Genomic DNA, 19,671 nt, shown 5'->3' with positions numbered 1-19,671 from the left:
CACCGATTGTGATAAAACCAACGCGAGGTGGTCCAGTTGGATACTGGCCAGGTTTTAAGGTGGTTAGAGTCCATTTCGGACCTCCAGTTGGTGTACGCTGGGCAGAACTTTTACTCGGGGAGCCTGTTCTGAGCCTTCCACTGGATTTATTTGGACGAAACTTTCACAGACTGGTAGCATTGGATACCAGAAGACATATGAGGGTGTTGAAGTTCCATTCAGACCTGCCATTAGTGTACTCTGACCAGAATTTTGACGTGGGGAGTCTGTTCTGGGTCTTCCACTGGATTGATTTGGTTTGTTTTACTGTCCGGTTATGCATTCGGAAATCCCTTCACCGACTAGGATGAAACCAGTGTGAATTGGTCCAGTTGGCTCCTGGCCAGGTTTTAGGGTGGTTAGAGTCCCAGTAGGACCTCCCGTTGGAATACACTGGGCATAAATTTGACCCAGGGAGCCTGTTCAGGGCCTTCCACTGGATGGATTTGGATAACATTTAATATAAAAACAAAAGCAACACTGGGCAGCCACCTAATGTGTGTGTTGAAAGAGCTTCTAAGCTGCTAATTATTTTTAAAATGTTGACAGTTACATCCAACTCATTGTTAACTTAATAAATTGAAGATTTAAACACGAGCAATGTCGGGTACTTCAGCTAGTATTTATATAAAAGAAGTGTGTTTGTTTGTTTCTTTATTTGTTTGTTTGTAGGTGAATATTTTCAACCCCCAACACCGATTGGGATGAAACCAAAGCGAGGTGGTCCAGTAGGATCTTGGCCAGGTTTTAGGAGAATTAGGTTCCCAATCGGACCTCCCGTTGGTGTATGCTGGGCAGAGCTTTAAACCGGGCAGCCTGTTCTTAGCTCTCCACTGGGTGGATTTGGATGAAATCTTCACAGACTTCTAACGTTGGATCCCAGAAGACCTGCTAGGTGGTTGAGGACATGGTCAGACCTGCCATTGGTGTACACTGGCCAGAACTTTTACCCGGGGAGCCTGCGCTGGGCCTTCCACTGGATGGATTTGAATAACATTATAGATAAAAACAAAAACGACACTGAGCAGCCACCTAATGGGTGTGTTGGAAGAGCTTCTAAGCTGCAAATAATTTTTAAAATGTTGACAGTTACATCCAACTTATTGTTAACGTAATAGTTTGAAGAATTAAACACGGGCAACACCGGGTACTTCAGCTAGTATAAAATATAGCTACATGCAGGGCCGGTGCTAGGGTCCACGGCGCCCTAGGCATTTTTAAAAAAGCAGCGCCCCCCCCCCCGCAAAAATTGCCGCCCCCTCGCAAAAATCGCCGCCCTCCTCCCTCCTACCTCCTCTCCTTACCTTGTCTCACCGCCGCCGCCTCTCTGCTCCGTCTCCTCCCCTCCACTCACTGACACTAGTAAGTGGAGGGGTGGAGACGGAGCAGAGAGGCGGCGGTGGTGATAAAATAGCCTCTTCCCCCCCCTCCCCGTGCATCTGAATGCTGTGCGGCGGCAGTGACAGGTATGGTCAGCGGTCGCCGCACAGTTTTAAAGTCTTTTAGTATTCTGTGGCGCCCTCCAGGCGCCCTCCAGAGCCCGGCTCCCTAGGCAAGGAGAAGATGGCCCTTTACTGCAAATAAAAAGATACAGCGCTGAACTGGGGCATGAAAGGACCACATGAGTATCCAATAATAGGGTGCCCATATAAAATCATGTGCTTGCTTGTGAATGTGTTCGGGGTCAGCATGTGGTTGGGGTGTAAACAGTACATTAGGTGCAAGATTAGCGCATATCAATTGCGCTTAGGGATTGCTGTTACATATTAATTACAGGAGGCATTGTATAAACAATATGATGATGTTTTTTGCTGATTTATATAACCAAGATATAGAATTACTGTGCACTGTGGGTGCTTTTTACATTGCAGTGATTCCATATCCAGTCTCTGCAGATCAGAAAAAATCTATTTATATTTTCCTTGCCCTGCTAGTCTTTGACTCATATGTCCCAGCATGCCATAGCATCTACTGGCATGACATATGTTGGATATAGAAATACTGTGGACATACATTAAAAACAGAGTAGTTCTCGTAGACTGGTACCCATATGCATGATGTCTGTCTTCAGGTAGTGCATTCCATTCTCATCACAACATAGTGTTTTGCTTTTCTGGTGTATTTGTTTCACAGGCCACAATATTTCTTTATATAACAGCAGGGGTGTTTTATGAATTTAGTGGGCCGGAGTCCACCTGCATATGTGATAATGGTGGGGAAACATATGTGAGATATATGCCTAGAGGATCCCTTCTTTCTAGAGACCAAGCTGCGGAGAAAAAATCACAGGTAGTGTCACCCACCAGTGGGCCACTCCAAGTCTGCACAATAGGAAGGATTTTGCACTGTATCCGACTTAATCCTGGAACCATATAATTGTAGCTAAGTGCCAGATGAAATCTGAAAATAAGATGAACTTAGACCAACCTGTTTTTTCATTCAAAATCTTCAGTGTGATATTCTGGCTCAGCATTTGCATTCACTATCATGAGATAATTAAGGTCTGATTTACAAAGTGCAAAACAGACATGGAGCAGTGGAAAATATTCTCTGGTGACATCACAAGTCTCAATTCCTGGTGCACCTCTATTTTCACCAATGTGTATTGGTTTGTGGAGCCAGGTGGTGTAATTGGCAGAGGAACAGAAGCTGTCACAGGCCAATTGGAAGAGGTGGGCTGAGCAAGTGTAGCAACCATGGAGGAAGGGTTATGGGTACTTCAGGGCCCAGAGGTGAGTCTGAGCCTGTCAACGCTGGGTCACTCTCCAGAGGAGCCCGCTATGCTCTACTGATTGAGTGAAGCTTGAACCTGTTTACATACAGGAGCGAGAGTGAAAAGATAAATAAGCACCCAAGATTATAGAACCACCCAAGTTTATTAAATCAATATTGCACAATAGGCACAAAAGGAATATTTGCCCATCACGCTGGAAGTTTTCTCCACCTTCTTATTTAACTTGTTTCCTATCCATCTACTATGGCCAGTAGAATAAAGCTAGGGATCACAACCTACATGTTTCAGCAATAGGGCTGGCTGGTTTTATTCAAAGTTGCTTCATTTACTTTTTAACCCCTATCAGATAGAAGCAACATGTCCCACTATGGACAAAAAGTATCTGCCTAAGACAACTCGGTGGACATGATGCTGCCAACCAGTCCAGGGGTCTGTTTTAATATGAGGTACATGATACAATGTGATGGCCAAGGGGTTTATTGAATCCTTTCACTTTAGACAGAATAACAAGTTGAAATTAGCATAATTCACATCTATGAATGACCAAATGAATCACCCTGGTCTCAGTCAGCATCTCTAGCAGACAATGCGTTGGTTTATTGCTGTTGGTTATATTTAGTGCTGGAAAGCACAATACACCTGCTACCGTTTTACTAATAGTGACCAACACTATAATGATAAAAACCTGGGGGTCAGTTACAATGATTAGATGGAACTCTGTGCTTTGGGTATCTTAACATCATTCTAATCTGCACAGGCCGGCTATATGTACTTGGTTATATAACATGTGAGGAAGGACATGAAGTGCAGTAGTAATGACACAACACTGACAATGATCATGTAAACATTAGTATTGTTTTACATATGAATATAGGATTGGTGTGTATAGCATGCTTTTAAATAAGACTAAATTCATTCTTTCAACTTGATATGATTAGCTCTAACTTCCCATGCTGTGATTTAACCAGGATTAAAGACAAAGGACAGCAGGTCATCAAAATGGACATATTCTTATGGATAAAGTAAATGGCAAACGATGCAACATTAGATAATTTTATTCCTGCTATTCATTGTATAGACAGTTGTAAATCTTTTCCATGCTGTGGTAATACAGTCAGTGCTGATTTACAGGACCTTGTTTACTAACTAACCTTAGGCCACAAACTTCACATCTGGGAGATCACATCTGCACAATTATCAGTATAATTATTAATTTAAAAAATCTTGATAAATTCCATTGAGATTCCTTCCATTGAGAATCTCTCCTTAAACATAAGTGCTGCAATTATGACTCACACAGTTATATACATTTCCCTATAAAGCTGATAAATAGCTAATAACTAATCACAGACTTGATATCTGCACTGTAAGTAGGACACACACCGTTGTCACTAAATGTGCATCATAGACAATCATCTATACACAATTCACTGTCACTAGATCTTCATCATGCAACCTCATCCATACACATCCCTGTTGCTACAACTCCATCATACACCCTCATCTATACACAAATCATTGTAACTGCATCTCCATCATACACCTACATCCATACACACATCACTGTCACTACACCTTCATAATACACTGCAATCTGTACACATCACTGTTACTTCATGTCCATCATTCACCCTCATGCACCCTCACTTCATCCCCATTATACTCCATAATCTATACACAGATCACTGTGACTATACCTCCATCACACTCCCTCCTTTATATACATCTTTCAATACCCTTACTTTATCCACTCTCATACATTCACGCTGTCATTATACCTTCCTCAAACACACTCATCTATCAAACACATAACCTTTGCTACACCTCTATCATACACCCCATTCACATATATACATCATTGCCACTACACGTCTATCATACACCCCCATCCACATACATACATCACTGTCACTACACCTCCATCATACACCCCCATCCATATACACACATCACTGTCATTACACCTCCATCATTTAACCTGATCTACACACAAATCATTCACATGACTTTCACTACACTTCTATCATACACCATTATATATATATATATATATATATATATATATATATATATATATATATATATATATAGTCAGTGTACACAAATATGTCCCTCCTGTTCTTTATTTTCATGATACCCTGCAGAATTAAGTGCCTGTCTACTCATAATCTATGTTTGAATTTTAGTGTTCCTCACTGTATTGCTGTTGAAATGTTCAACACTAAATGTGACATCTTATCTCTTATTTCTCTACAGGTGTAACTTTGGACTAATTTGTATGAAATGATCAGATTCTTTCCAGTAACTTGGACCATGACAATATCTTTTCTTCCTCAATTGATTTATTCCATGGATTTGAGATGTAGCCTGGATTTCCCTGCTCTTGAGGGGTTAACACAACCTGGAGATATCATGATAGGAGTTTTGATTCCAATTTTTATGGAAAAAGTTTACCGAAATGTTTACTTCACAGAGAAACCGCCCAGAACCAACTGCGCACTGTAAGTGTGACTTAAAGTTATATAACTGTTACACTGATTGTTTTTGATGTGTACAGGGATGACTTTATAGCAATAAGTCTGAATGTCTTAAAACCATTGGAACAATTCTCTGTTATTTTTATGCATATTTCACTCTCAGTACACCTCTATCATACACTCTCATCTATACACATATCCTGTCAGTACACCTCAATCATACACACTCATCTATACACGTAGCCTGTCAGTACACCTCTATCATACACTCTCATCTATACACGTAGCCTGTCAGTACACCTCTATCATACACTCTCATCTATACACATATCCTGTCAGTACACCTCTATCATACACTCTCATCTATACACGTAGCCTGTCAGTACACCTCTATCATACACTCTCATCTATACACGTAGCCTGTCAGTACACCTCTATCATACACTCTCATCTATACACATATCCTGTCAGTACACCTCTATCATACACTCTGATCTATACACGTAGCCTGTCAGTACACCTCTATCATACACTCTCATCTATACACGTAGCCTGTCAGTACACCTCTATCATACATTCTCATCTATACACATAGCCTGTCAGTACACCTTTATCACGCACCTCATCTATACACATAGCCTGTCACTACATCTATATCATACACTTTCATCTATACACATAGCCTGTCAGTACACCACTATCATACACTCTCATCTATACACGTAGCCTGTCAGTACACCTCTATCATAAACTCTCATCTATACACATATAACTGTCAGTACACCTCTATCATACACTCTCATCTATACACATATCACTGTCAGTACACCTCTATCATACACTCTCATCTATACACATAGCCTGTCAGTACACCTCTATCATACTCTCATCTATACACATAGCCTGTCAGTACACCTCTATCATACACTCTCATCTATACACATAGCCTGTCAGTACACCTCTATCATACTCTCATCTTTACACATAGCCTGTCAGTACACCTCTATCATACACTCTCATCTATACACATAGCCTGTCAGTACATCTCTATCATACATTTTAATCTATACACATAGCCTGTCAGTACACCACTATCATACACTCTCATCTATACACATATCACTGTCAGTACATCTCTATCATACATTCCCATCTATACACATAGCCTGTCAGTACACCTCTATCATACACTCTCATCTATACACATATCACTGTCACTACATCTATATCATACACTCTCATGTATACACATATCACTGTCAATATACCTCTATCATACATGTATACATGCACATTATTGTCTCTATTTGTCCAATTGCTGCATACATAGTTGCACACCTGTAATCTTCCTTTTGGAAATAGCCCCCTTGGTGCCTCTACTGGTGCACAATTGTGGAACCAGCCTGAAAATTTTAAAAAGTGGTTCCTCAATGTTCTGCCAACTGTTCACTTGAGATTACACCAATAATTCTTATCAATCTGATTTTTTTCTCGTAAAATATTGCTCATATATAGCTTTAATCAATCATGAGAGTGAGAGTCTGTCTTTATTCCATTTGTCACCAAAGTACAATTTAAAATATATAACTATATTAAAAGTTGTGTCTACAAAAATACACTAATGCACCTTCCCATCATGCAAAATGTGTCTAAAGTATAGGCTACTTCATGATCTTAAAAACCTCCACAACACTCATAAAAGCAGAGAATTTTGATGGGAAATATAGAAAGTTCCACTACATACATCCTTTCCATACATTAAAGTTAACTAGAATCTAAGTTGGATTTCTACCACCCAGTACTTTCAGAACAGTACTGTGTTTTTCCAGGCCCTGTTCTGAGCCTGCCATGGAATTTGTGACCTTATAACTAAGGGGTTCTCCGATAACAGTTTCATTAGCCCAAACCATTCTTCAGGGGGACTGCATGCTCTATCCCCCAACAATCACTGCTACCAGTCCAGACTGATATCACTTTTAGAGAAAGGGACACATTGTTTTTATTAATTATTTTTACAGATACGCAGATTTTATTGAAAAAATACACATGTCCAACTGTACAGGAGGCCCTTAGTGAAATAAAATGGGATGACAGTAGTAAGCTTGGATGTGATTATCAACAGATCGATATGTTAAATGCTTCCATTATCAACTGACCAAGGAAATATGCAAAAGCAGCTATAATAAGGTATCAAAGGACAACACCTTAAGTCATTGACACAGAAAGTAGAAGAATAATATACTACTGCATTCAAAAAAATGATTTACCAGGATTTTAGAGAATATTGGTATTAGTGAGATGCGGACAAGTGATATTTTCTGTTCTACAGAGGGAATAAATGAATATTTTAAGGAGGAAGGAAATGTGAAATTTGAAATAGAGATTATATATAAAAAAAAGTTTTTATTAATTTGAAGAGGGAGCGCCAGAGGGGATCTAAAAATCTACAGAATAGTTATTAGAGGGCTTGACAGCAGTATGACAACTGTCCCAACTTTTAAAGGGGTGATGTGGAACCCAGGGACAGTGATAAAGTTATAAAATGAGGTGGGGGCTTGAGAGCTGTAATGATGTATCTTTTTATTACTTTTTAACAAAAGTAACTTTTGCCTGTAATCAGTTTCATATGATTGTTGCAATGCAAGTTTGTTTTCTCCTTCAGCGTAAACCAGTTTAAAAAAAACCCAAATACAGCAATGATTTTTTTTTTTATTGCAGTATTGCTAATATCAAAGTCACATATTTCAGAATTGGGTCCAAAGGCAGGAACATTTTCCAAAAAAGCAATATTCCATCTTCTAAATATAGGGATCCACGTACCAGTGTGGATTGATCACAGCAGATCAGCACAGTGTAGGAATTGTTTCTTATAAACAATGCAGCTTTGTTCAACCTCTGCAACGATTAGAGAAGTTTATCTCACGAAGTTGTGGAGGGTAGCAGCTCAACACAATGTGTGCTCTGCCATGACACCTCCATTGGGTACTCTCCGATGGGACAATCGTAAAAGAGCAGGGAACTAAGAAATATGGAGGATAATATGCTACTCTTTCTTATACATTTGCCTTTATATATATATATATATATATATATACCCCATAGTACCCAGCTTCCAGTCAAAGGCCGAATACTCTTTGTAGCACCAAAGATATATAAAAGAGAGAAGAGCCCCAAGATCACTAGGATTCCCATCAGATTAACATTGCAATGCTTATCTTTCCATCTGCTTTTATACTTGTATTTCTCTTTAGTTACTCTTTTGATACTTTGTATATTTGGTTACTGTCATTAATTGTTTTTGTTGACATTGTCTTGTATTTATTTCTGTCCTGAAGATTCAGGTTGGATGCCTATCAACAAATTCTAGCCATGAAGTTTGCTGTAGCAGAGATTAACATGAATCCCAATGTTCTGGGCAACATTACATTAGGGTTGCAGATGTATAAGACATGTAATGTGCCTCACTTTGAAGTACAAGGAGCTTTACATTTGTTAACTGAATCCGGCACGGCCATCCCCAACTACAGGTGTCCTGGACAACCAACCTTCAGTGCTGTTATAGGATCTACTTCTTCCACAAACTCAATTATCTTGGCAAATATTTTGGGAGTCTTCAGATACCCTCAGGTAAGAAGATTTTATTCATGTGACCTATAGTACCATACTTTTAATGCAATCAAGAAGGTGCATTGCCATGTCTTTATTTTTTATAAAAATGACTAAATATTGTCATAGTTAGGACTGTAAAGTATCATAATTAACCTATTGTATCTGAGTGCACCATATGTGTGCATAAGAGACATTTAATCCATGACCAGTGTCCATCATCCATACCAATGGCTTGGTTACACAGAATAGTCCATGGAACGTTGATTAATAGATATATCGCTGAATGTTTACAAGTCTCTATTTACAATATAACTGATTTATTTGTCTATAATTACAGTGATACAGTGTATTAATAAAATGTTAAATTTAAATACACCATAAAATGCATAATTTATAGATTGAAGAATGTAGAAATGGAGCAAGTTCATTTTTAGACAAAGGCGTAAATCGTCAAGTTTCATGGGCCATATTGTGCTCTAAGTCCATGAAGGTCCATCAGATTCATATACCTACTCTATGTAAGTGGGCAGAGAATACAGATTTCAAATGTTTCAAAGTTTTAAGTCATGAAGAACATAAGAAAAACATGGTTCTATACATGTGCAATTTTTATTCCAGATCAGCGCACTGTCAACTTTGTCTCTTCTAAGTAATAGAAACAAATTTCCCTCTTTTGTCAGGACTGTTCCCAGTGACAAGGAACAGTCTGTAGGACTGGCTAAGCTTATTCTGCACTTTGGATGGACCTGGGTTGGTCTGTTGGCTTCAGAAAATGATTATGGCCTACAGGGAATTCAACCAATCAAACAAGAGATAATAAAGGCTGGAGCATGTGTGGCCTTCACTGAATATATCCGTTTATCTCAACCAGACCGTAACGCTCCCCACATAGTCAAGGTCATTAAAGAGTCATCTGTTAAGGTTATTGTAATATTCGCTTCTGATGTTGATTTGGTTCCTATCATGAGTGAGATGCTGAAACAGAAAATCAAAGGGAAGATTTTTGTCTGCAATGCTGGTTGGTCAATGTCTAATTTGTTCTCAGCAGGAAACTTTTCTCAGATTTTATCAGGGTCCATTGGTTTATTTATGAACAATAGAGGGATTCCAGGATTCAGTGACTACCTCAACAAGGTCCATCCTGCTTTACAAGAGTCCTGGGTGAACTTATATTGGGAGAAACTTTTCAATTGTAAGTTTCTGTATTATAAAAACATAACTGGCCCTTTGGATCCTACAGTGAAAGAGTGCACAGGAGCAGAAAGTATAGACGGCATCAAGAACAGTTATATCTACACCAGCAGCTTAGAATTTATTCAAAGTTTCTATGCTGCAGTTCATGTTGTGGCCAAAGCTTTGGAAGATCTAATAGATTGCAAACCAAGAGAAGAAACATTTTCTTATATGAGCTGTAAAGACATTCTTCATGTTAAGCCTTGGCAGGTAAAGTTATGTATGAGGTTAAATCATTATAGATGTGATCATCTATAAGATTGTGTTTCAAGATAACTGTGTTCATAACTTCACATTTTTGGTGGAACTGCAACTGTGAAGCAGTATATGTAAAAATTATAGAAAACTGTTTATTTTAATGAATCCTTCTATATTAGAGGTTTACATTTGTGTGATTATTTAGGCTCCCTCATTACAGGATTACTCAAATGGAGAGATATGTTTTCAGCCACTACTACATTTATTTTATTGTTTCCTTTGGTAATTATTATTATTATTATTACTATTTTTATTATTATTAATATTATGTTTCTGAATGTAGAAAACCCCAGGAATTATTTTTTTTAAGGTACTTATTGATATTTGCTCAAAATTAGTAACCTTAACCTCCAAATAAATGGTTCAGTGCCATATTTAGCTGGAGTGCCTCATATAGATGAGTTTGTTCTACTGTTATCTAGGGTCAAAATTGTTTTGTCTCATGAAAGAAGACTTGTAACACAAATATCCTTTACTAAAAGGTCAAGCAATAGGTTCTTTACCATCATCACATTTGTCACTGACATTTTCATCATCCTCATCACTAATGGCTTGAATATAGGAGTTATTCATTCTTGATTAGCGGTGGGTTGTATATAATAGTTATCCAGTCTTGATTAGAGAGGGGTTGAATATAGGTGTGATTCAGTCTTGATTAGCAAGGAGTTGAATATAGCAGTTATTCAGTCTTGATTAGTGAGGAGTTGGATATATGAGTTATCCAGTCTTGATTAAAGAGGGGTTGACTATAGGAGTTATTCAGTCTGGATTAGCGAGGGGTTGAATATAGGAGTTATCCAGTCTGGATTAGCGAGGGGCTAGATATAGAAGTTACTCAGTCTTGATAGCGAGGGGTTGAATATAGGAGTTATCCAGTCTTGATTAGTGAGTGGTTGAATGTGGGGTTATCTAGTCTTGATTTGGTTTTATAAAGCTATGTATCTCCACATTTTTGGGTGATTACTGACTGCATTTCTTTGACCATTTCTCCAGCAGCGATGAATAGATGTTCAGATAATACACGAAAACATTATTATTCCAATTTTTATTATTATTATTATTATCGTTTATTTGTAAGGCGCCACAAGGTTTCTGCAGCGCCGTACATGGTACAAACAGTAGACTATACAGGGTAAGACAGTACAGAACAATAAACACAAAGTACCAGTTCTCCAGAAACTCCAGGCAGGCAGATACAGTAGAGACGGAGCGGAAGACCAGGTATGGAGACAGGAGGGAAGATGGGCCCTGCTCATACGAGCTTACATCCTAAGGGAGGGTAAACAGAATCAGGTACATAAGGGAGCCAGTGAAGCAATGGGGAGAGAGAAAGGGGGCAGGGGAGAACCAGAAGAGGTGAGAGGTTAAGTGGATGGTTGGTAGGCCTTAAGGAACAGGTGAGTTTTAAGAGCCCGCTTGAAGGAGCACAGATTGGGTGAGAGACGAATGGAGCGAGGGAGGTCGTTCCAGTGAAGGGGGGCAGCACGGGAGAAGTCTTGGATTCTAGAGTGGGAAGAGGTGATCAGAGTGGAGGAGAGGCGGTGATCATTGGCTGAGCGCAGGGAGCGGGCGGGAATGTGAATGGTTTTATTCATAGTATTATTCATAGTACATAGTAGTTAAGTGTTGCACACGAATAATACAAACAAATAACTAACAATGACAAGAAACAGAAGGTAAAGATGACCCTTCTCACATGAGCTCACAATCTAAGAGGCGGGGGAAACACTTGATACGCAAGGTAGAGGATATCAATTTTAGATATACACGTTCATAGATGAGCCCACCATGCTAAATCTTGACTCCCTGTGAATACAGGTATTGTGCAACTTCCATAGACAGTTAATGGTTTCTATGGCAAAATTGGACAATTCTGGCCATTGATGAATAAAATTATTCTTTTAGAGAACTACAAGCGCTTCTGGTTACACTAATAGATAAACAGTCAATGGAATAATCTATGACAGTCTAAATTAGAAAAAATCTTTGAGATACAAATATTGTTCCAATCCTGGCCACATGTAGTTATACTTACAAAAACATGGACAACTGAAGAAGGGACCATTGAAAACGATCTCCCACATAAGATCCAAATACACTAGCAGGCACAGATCACTTCCACCTCACAGTCAACATCTGCTTTTCTCCTTACAGTTTACCACAATCATGCTGGCACAGATTGCTTCCAGCTCTTCTTAGCGTCAGCCTCTCTTCTCAAGACTTGCTTATTCCAACGGCAGGCAATCAGTAAAACCTAGGTGGCCAAGGACCCTCTGATACAGCGTGAGGAAGACGAGGAGAGAAATCTGTCTGCAGCCTGTGGAATTTACAGCTTCTCTCAGGTCTCCCACAGGCTGCAGACAGATTTCTCTCCTCATCTTTCTCACACTGTATAGGAGGGTCCTTGTGGGGACAGATTTATAATAATGCTAAGGCATGTCCTAGATCAACTTTAAATTTCAATGTAAAAAAAAAGCTATCAAATATTTGTGTGCTACATCATCACCCTTTATTTATATAGCGCCACTGATTCCGCAGCACAGTACAGGGAACTCACTCACATCAGTCCCTGCCCCATTGGAGCTTACAGTCTAAATTCCCTAACATAGACAGACAGACTAGGGTCAATTTTGATCGCAGCCAATTAACCTACTAGTATATTTTTGGATTGTGGGATGAAGCCCACGCAAACACGGAAAGAACATACAAACTCCACACAGATAAAGCCATGGTCGGGAAATGAACTCATGACCCCAGTGCTGTGAGGCAGAAGTGCTAACCACTTGTCCACCGCGCTGCCCCAGTATTTTCCTTATGTGCAAAATAATAAACTATTTTGCACCCCTTACATAATAAAATGGTTTGTCCAGGAGCAAATGTACTCCTTTTTTGCTTTACTTTCCTTAATGAATCAGGCCCTAACAGTCTAATGCTATATTAAAATAATTTTTACTGTTGCCATTATACCCCATGTCAAATTATTCATGATGGGTTCTTCAATATGGTAACACATTTTAAATGATAACCCATATTTAAGGACACTACATACATATACATTTTTGTGATAAGGTTTAATTGCAAAAGTGTTAAAATGTAATTGCACAGCCCACTAGTATATTATATTGTGCCTATTTGAATGTAAAATGTCTAAAATGTAGCATGTTCACATGATGCTTTGGAGAATTGAAATTGCAAATTACATTGTTAATAGAGCATTCTAATGGCTAGATTTACTAAACTGCGGGTTTGAAAAAGTGGAGATGTTGCCTATAGCAACCAATCAGATTCTAGCTATCATTTATTTAGTACCTTCTACAAAATGATAGCTAGAATCTGATTGGTTGCTATTGGCAACATCTCCACTTTTTCAAAACCGCAGTTTAGTAAATCTAGCCCTGAATATCTATTACATTGCTGATAAATGACATTACGCATTAGTCTCTATTTTATAATTTATTATATCAGCATCAGGGTAACATTATATAAATGATAATATAAAAACATATACTATTGATGAATTTTATTTCTTTTTTATAATAAAATTTTATTGAAAATTATTTGAAATCAAGGGCGCGAGGGAGAGGTACAAAAGACAAATAGGGGGTGGGGATTGGGAATGGAATTTTAACATATACATATCAGATCAAATGCAAATCCACAATGCAAACTTTTATTAAATAAATAAATAAATAAAAGTATAAAGGTATCTCAGCATAAAACTATGGATATGTGAATCAAAATAGTACAGATAGATGTATAGATCACAAGAGAGAAAGGAAACGAGGGGGGGAGAGGGGAGGTGGAATGAATCGGGAAATGTTAGTAGGGGGAGAAAGAGGCAGGGACGGGCAGAGGGAGAGATGGAATGAGAAGGAGAATGGATGACAAGATGTGTGAAGAACTCTCTTCTTATATAAAACAAAGGATCAAGGAGAACCTCAAGTAGTAAATTACTCCGTCCATGTGTGCCATGTAAATAGAAATTGGTTGGGATGGTCGTGAAGTAAGCTAGTGACGTGTTCCATATATCTTACAGACACTGGCAAATAGGGCAGGAACTGCGGAGGGTTCAGGGCTTTTCCAATTTTTTGTAATTAAACATCTGGCCGCAGTTAGAATATGGCCAGGGAGTTTCCATACTAGTCTGTGGACTCCCCGTGGTAGACAATGCCAAAGAAGAAAGGAGAGATGAAAAGGAACTGACAAGTAGGTGTCCTTACTAATAAGTATACGCCAAAAGCGTATCATTTTAGGGCAACTCCACCAAAAGTGAGACAGGGTCCCCGTAGACCACCGTTCCGCAAGCAACAATCTGACAAAGTAGGAAACATTGCACTCAATCTGGAAGGAACTAGGCACCAACAAAAGAGAAGTTTGTACAAATTCTCCTTGATACAAGTACATATAGAGGATTTGGCAACAGCTTTACAGATGGAAGCCCACTCTTCCAGCTCAAGAGATTCCGTCATGCCCTGCACCCTATGCAGTTCATGAAGTGCCTTAGATGAATTATTATGCACTTCGTATATCAGATTATAGTACCTCTGCATATATTACATATAAGTGTAATATATGCAGAGGTACTATCCATTGTGTGTGCTACACCATCTAAGAATGACAAGGTACTAGAAGTACATGGTGCTGCAAAACTTAGTTTTATTTTACTTTAAAATTAATTTATATCTTACTGCACACTGTCAAGAATATCATCCTGCAGATAAAACAATACAATTATGATTATAAAGGGTTTGCAACAGTCCTATTTATTGTTAACATTGCATTTATCCCTTATGATTATTTTAGCGTATTTCTTGCAAAGCTGAGTAATATATTTAAATAAATTATTAGATAGAACTTCACTGGCTTCAATGCTTTAAGTTGAAATAGAACATTGGAATAAATATGGAGTAAATTGGAATAAATATAGGACTAGTGGGGCTGTGGAATACTGTATCAATTTGCATAACAAAATACAGTAAGTGTACTAGACTATGAAAACACAAAGATACAAAAATGCATAGACACAATGACATAGTTACACATACATACATGCAGACACACAGATTTTTTGCAAATCGTGATTTAAAATGGCAAAACGTAATTCAATTTCTACGTTACAGCTCCTGCACTATATAAGGGATGTGAGAGTAACACTGAGCAGTGGAAGAGACATATATTTTGATGGAAATGGAGACATTCCTGCCGTCTATGATATTGTCAACTGGCAGCTGACCCAAGAATGGACTATGGGACAGGTCAAGGTCGGCAGTTATGATATAACAGCACCTTCTGGTCAACTTCTCAACATCAACTCAAGTCTCTTGTTGTGGTCTATGGGAGAAAAAGAGGTGGGACCTTGTAAAGATTATGATTATTAACGGTGTAATATTGAGGAGAAGATGTGTGAAGTTTTAAGAGAAATATTGCGTTATGTAGATTAATGTCAAATGTATGGGAAAAAAAATCTTGACTCAAGTCATGACATTTTGTTGCTGTCTTGCAGTACAATAGATAAGACTAAGCTTTATTTCATGTTGGAAATATAAAATGAATAATGTGATGCCTGTATTTAAGTTATTACAGATAACACTTCCCTAGTTCTTCTGAGGGTCCTTGTTGAGATAGATGCATGCAGATATGTATAGTTAAGGTAAAGCGCTGACAACTGTCATATTGTTTTGTATACATAGGGCATTTATATTGTCAAGCTGCTGGTATGATGTATAATATGAAATTAACCGGCTTATTTATTCTCTAGTAGTGGAAGGATGTCAGGGGCAAATGCAGGATTTGTAGAGGGGGGTTTCCACACCACGCCACCAGTGGGCGTGACCAGCATGCATGGGGGCGTTGCTATAATATTAGACAGTGCTTGGCTGCTCTCCAACTCTTCCTATCCCCATAATATACATGGGCAATGCTGCATGCACTACTGTTGGGTTCACGCAGCTCTTGCTTTTCAAACAGAGTTGTGTGAAGCGGGGGCAGGGTCTAGCCACCTCAGTTATACAGTGCCCCAGGCTTGGAAGGGGGTTTCCAGGCACTAGAAAAAACCCCTCTCGGTTTGCCTATGGATGTGTGTTGAACAAAAATCAGATTTTTATCCTTCCTATGAGAAAAAAAAAATTGCAGAGGTTTCCTACATTAACTAAAAGATCAGTGTCAAAATTGCAGGATGAGCCTCACTCAGGTTGTATCAGGGGATGTAATTGGGGGGGAGTTTTTTGGAAGATGTTTAGACTTCAGGTTAGTAAACAGTTGTTGAGTGAGATCAGTGAATAGAAGTATAGATAAGCAAAGTGACGTTTACCACTTTATTTGAATTTTGGGAACATAAATGAGCAATAACCTTCAGAATTTCTGATATACTGTCCTCTTCTAACTCATCACTTTCTGTTTCATTTAAAACATTTACAAATCACTTCAGTTGTCTCTGGTTGTGGGGTAGGTACACAAGAAGGAATGTATTGTGAAAACTAGGTAATAATCTAAGGGTGGGTGTGACTCAACTAATCTTACAATCGTGTTGTGGTAGTTAGATGAGAGAAAAGTAAACCGTGCTATTTTGGGTATAGCCTCTATTTCTTCAGATGGAGCATTTTCAATTTAACCAAATGAGCACCTGACGCATCAATCTTACTGTTTATAAGTAAGTGTGCAATACTTCTAGTGAAGTATAGTGGAAGTATCATGGTTAACGTTGCACAGTCTAACTGTTGGCTCAGAGAAACACGATTCACCTGTAAATTACAGTCATAACGAAAGGCCTGTAGAAATGTTTATGCTCAAGATTAATACAACCACAGAAAAAAATATTCTTACATAGAATTTGCTTGAAGAAATCTATAATCTAAAAACTGCCATCAGTCATCATCATTGGGTATAAGAGAAATACAACGTATAGGGATTTTTAACAAGTTTCTAGGCAGTGGGTATAAGGGGAGCTTTGAAAAACCATTCACTGTCAGACTGTATCTGCAGTTGTCTATGACATTTATTTATAAGCCTCATGGTGATCCATGTGTTCAGATTGAAGTAGCTATAAGTCTATTGTCCTCCCTATGTTGAGGAAAAACACCAAAGTGAGTTGTGTTATTGGTATTGGTGTAAATATGTCTTTATTAAGTCTGAGGTCTCAAGCAAGGCATGGTACATATTGGAGAGTAATGTTTCCTAATTGTTTTTGAATACATAATCTAAACATTGGGTCATGTCACCAGATCCCTCGCTCAGTCTGCAGTGAGAGCTGTCTCCCAGGTTTCAGGAAAGCCGCTATAAGAGGACAACCTGCTTGTTGTTTTGAATGTGTCCCCTGTCTACAAGGAGAAATATCCAACCAGACAGGTAAGTGATGGACCTGCTGATGCATCTGAGATACTAGGGACATAAGAAGAAGTTAATATCTTGTTCTGGAGCTTGGGATATCTTATGCTGCTCTTAAAATACTTGATGAACATAGAACTACCATGCACTAACAAAAAAAAAATTAGAGAAATGCTGCTTGTGGGAGGTACACCTATCATTCTGAAATACATTCAATAAGTATTGTCATAAACTGGAGGAGACAGGAAAATGGAAAATGATTATGTCATATATCAGCCATACAGCCTATCAAAGACGCATATTAAAAATGTACTTTTATTTAACTTTATTAAAACTGAAACTAAAAGGGAAATATAAAGATTAAAATATGTAAGATCAGTAGGGGAAACAGAGTCAAAGATTTCCAAAGTCAATTGTTAGTTAAATCTCCTACATGTATATCTCTAAATCAGAGACGTAAGACTGATACATACTGTTTTACACATTACTGTGTTAAATATATATATATATATATATATATATATATATATATATATATATATATATATGTGTGTGTTATTTGGAATGCAAGATGTAAACATACATTATCCCATATATGCAATAATTTAACAATCCTATCACTTAGATTCTGTTAATTGTCTGAAGTGTCCCTGGGATCAGTGGCCGAATCTCCAGAAAACCAAATGTCTACAGAAGACTACTGAGTATCTATGCTATGAAGATCTATTAGGAGCAGCATTGGCAGCATCAAGCATAGTGTCCTGCTTCATTCCTGCTTTTATTTTAGGACTTTTCAACCACTATAAGGACACACCTATAGTGAAAGCTAACAATTATTCTCTAAGTTGCCTTCTGTTGGTGTCCCTGTCTTTGTGTTTCCTCTGCTCTTTAGTCTTCATTGGTTATCCCCAACCTGAGAATTGTCTTCTACGTCAAGCTGCTTTTGGACTGGTTTTTGCTCTTTGTATCTCTTGCATTTTAGCAAAAACTATCATAGTGGTTTTTGCTTTTATGGCCACTAAACCGGGCAGCAGCCTAAGGAGATGGACCAGACCTCAAGTGTCCTACATGATCATTTTTACTTGTTTTATTTTACAGTTCCTCTTGTGTCTCACTTGGTTGTCACTTACCCCTCCTTTCACACAATACAACACTCAAACCAAACCAGGATTTATCATTATTGAGTGCAATGAGGGCTCCCCCATTGCCTTTTGGACCATGCTAGGTTATCTTTTTCTTCTGGCCACCATTAGTTTCATTGTTGCCTTCCTGGCTCGTAGACTTCCTGACAGCTTCAATGAAGCCCAGTTTATTACTTTCAGCATGTTGGCCTTCCTCAGTGTCTGGGTGTCTTTTATCCCAGCCTCCCTCAGTGCTCAGGGACAATACACTGTGGCAATGGAAATCTTTGCCATTTTGGCATCCAGTTGGGCTCTGGTGATCTGCATGTTTCTTCCTAAATGTTTCATCATAGTGTTCAGACCTGACATGAACTCCAGGGAATATCTCATGAGAAGAGACTGACATCAGTCTGAGCGCAAGAAGATAAAATCATCTGCAAAAATCATATTTATAATTGACTATTTCCTGTTAAACTGTAATGTAATAAAACATTCTTTGTATTGTAAAATATCTCTGTCGAACATTTCTATCACTTTGAGCTGACTCTGGCTAATTACAATGTGAGCAGCGAAGTTCAGTCTGTCACAAAGATCTTGGAATTATTTTCTCACATGCTAGAATTTATTTTGTTCATATTCTATGTATGTAATATAATTATATTGTCAACCAGTTTGAAAAACTAAGATCAACCAACAAAATATAAAACAAATTATTGCTGCAAATATTGGCAAGATTATTCTGCCTTGAATTTCCTAAACTTGAAGTTGAGCCGAGGAGAAGGATAAAGGATCTTCCACTTTCTTCCCTGAGCTTTTTCTTTTGTTTCTGTAATCTTCTTTTACTCTCATGGCTTACCCTACATATTACATAATCTTT

At 38.3% G+C, this 19,671-nt stretch overlaps 1 protein-coding gene across 1 annotated transcript; it reads left to right on the top strand.

Moving 5' to 3' along the window:
* The first annotated feature begins 8,619 nt into the window (after positions 1–8,619).
* LOC142150544 (extracellular calcium-sensing receptor-like) lies at positions 8,620–19,197 on the top strand. Its single transcript, XM_075205741.1, has 5 exons — positions 8,620–8,877; positions 9,478–10,302; positions 15,471–15,698; positions 17,571–17,694; positions 18,299–19,197. The coding sequence occupies exons 1-5, from the start codon at positions 8,620–8,622 to the stop codon at positions 19,195–19,197; spliced, it is 2,334 nt and encodes a 777-aa protein (XP_075061842.1).
* The last annotated feature ends 474 nt before the right edge of the window (positions 19,198–19,671 follow it).

This window comes from Mixophyes fleayi, chromosome 4 (genome assembly GCF_038048845.1).
Source record: "Mixophyes fleayi isolate aMixFle1 chromosome 4, aMixFle1.hap1, whole genome shotgun sequence".
Lineage (NCBI taxonomy): Eukaryota > Metazoa > Chordata > Amphibia > Anura > Limnodynastidae > Mixophyes > Mixophyes fleayi.
Note: the sequence above shows the minus strand (reverse complement) of the source record. Positions and strands in the feature narration are given on the sequence as shown.

Excerpts from the sequence above, each read along its gene's own strand:
- LOC142150544 (XM_075205741.1), top strand. The coding sequence starts at position 8,620 with ATGAAGTTTGCTGTAGCAGAGATTAACATGAATCCCAATGTTCTGGGC. Across the intron at positions 10,303-15,470 it reads TTCATGTTAAGCCTTGGCAG|CTCCTGCACTATATAAGGGA; the intron begins GTAAAGTTATGT and ends TCTACGTTACAG. Across the intron at positions 17,695-18,298 it reads AGAAATATCCAACCAGACAG|ATTCTGTTAATTGTCTGAAG; the intron begins GTAAGTGATGGA and ends CCTATCACTTAG.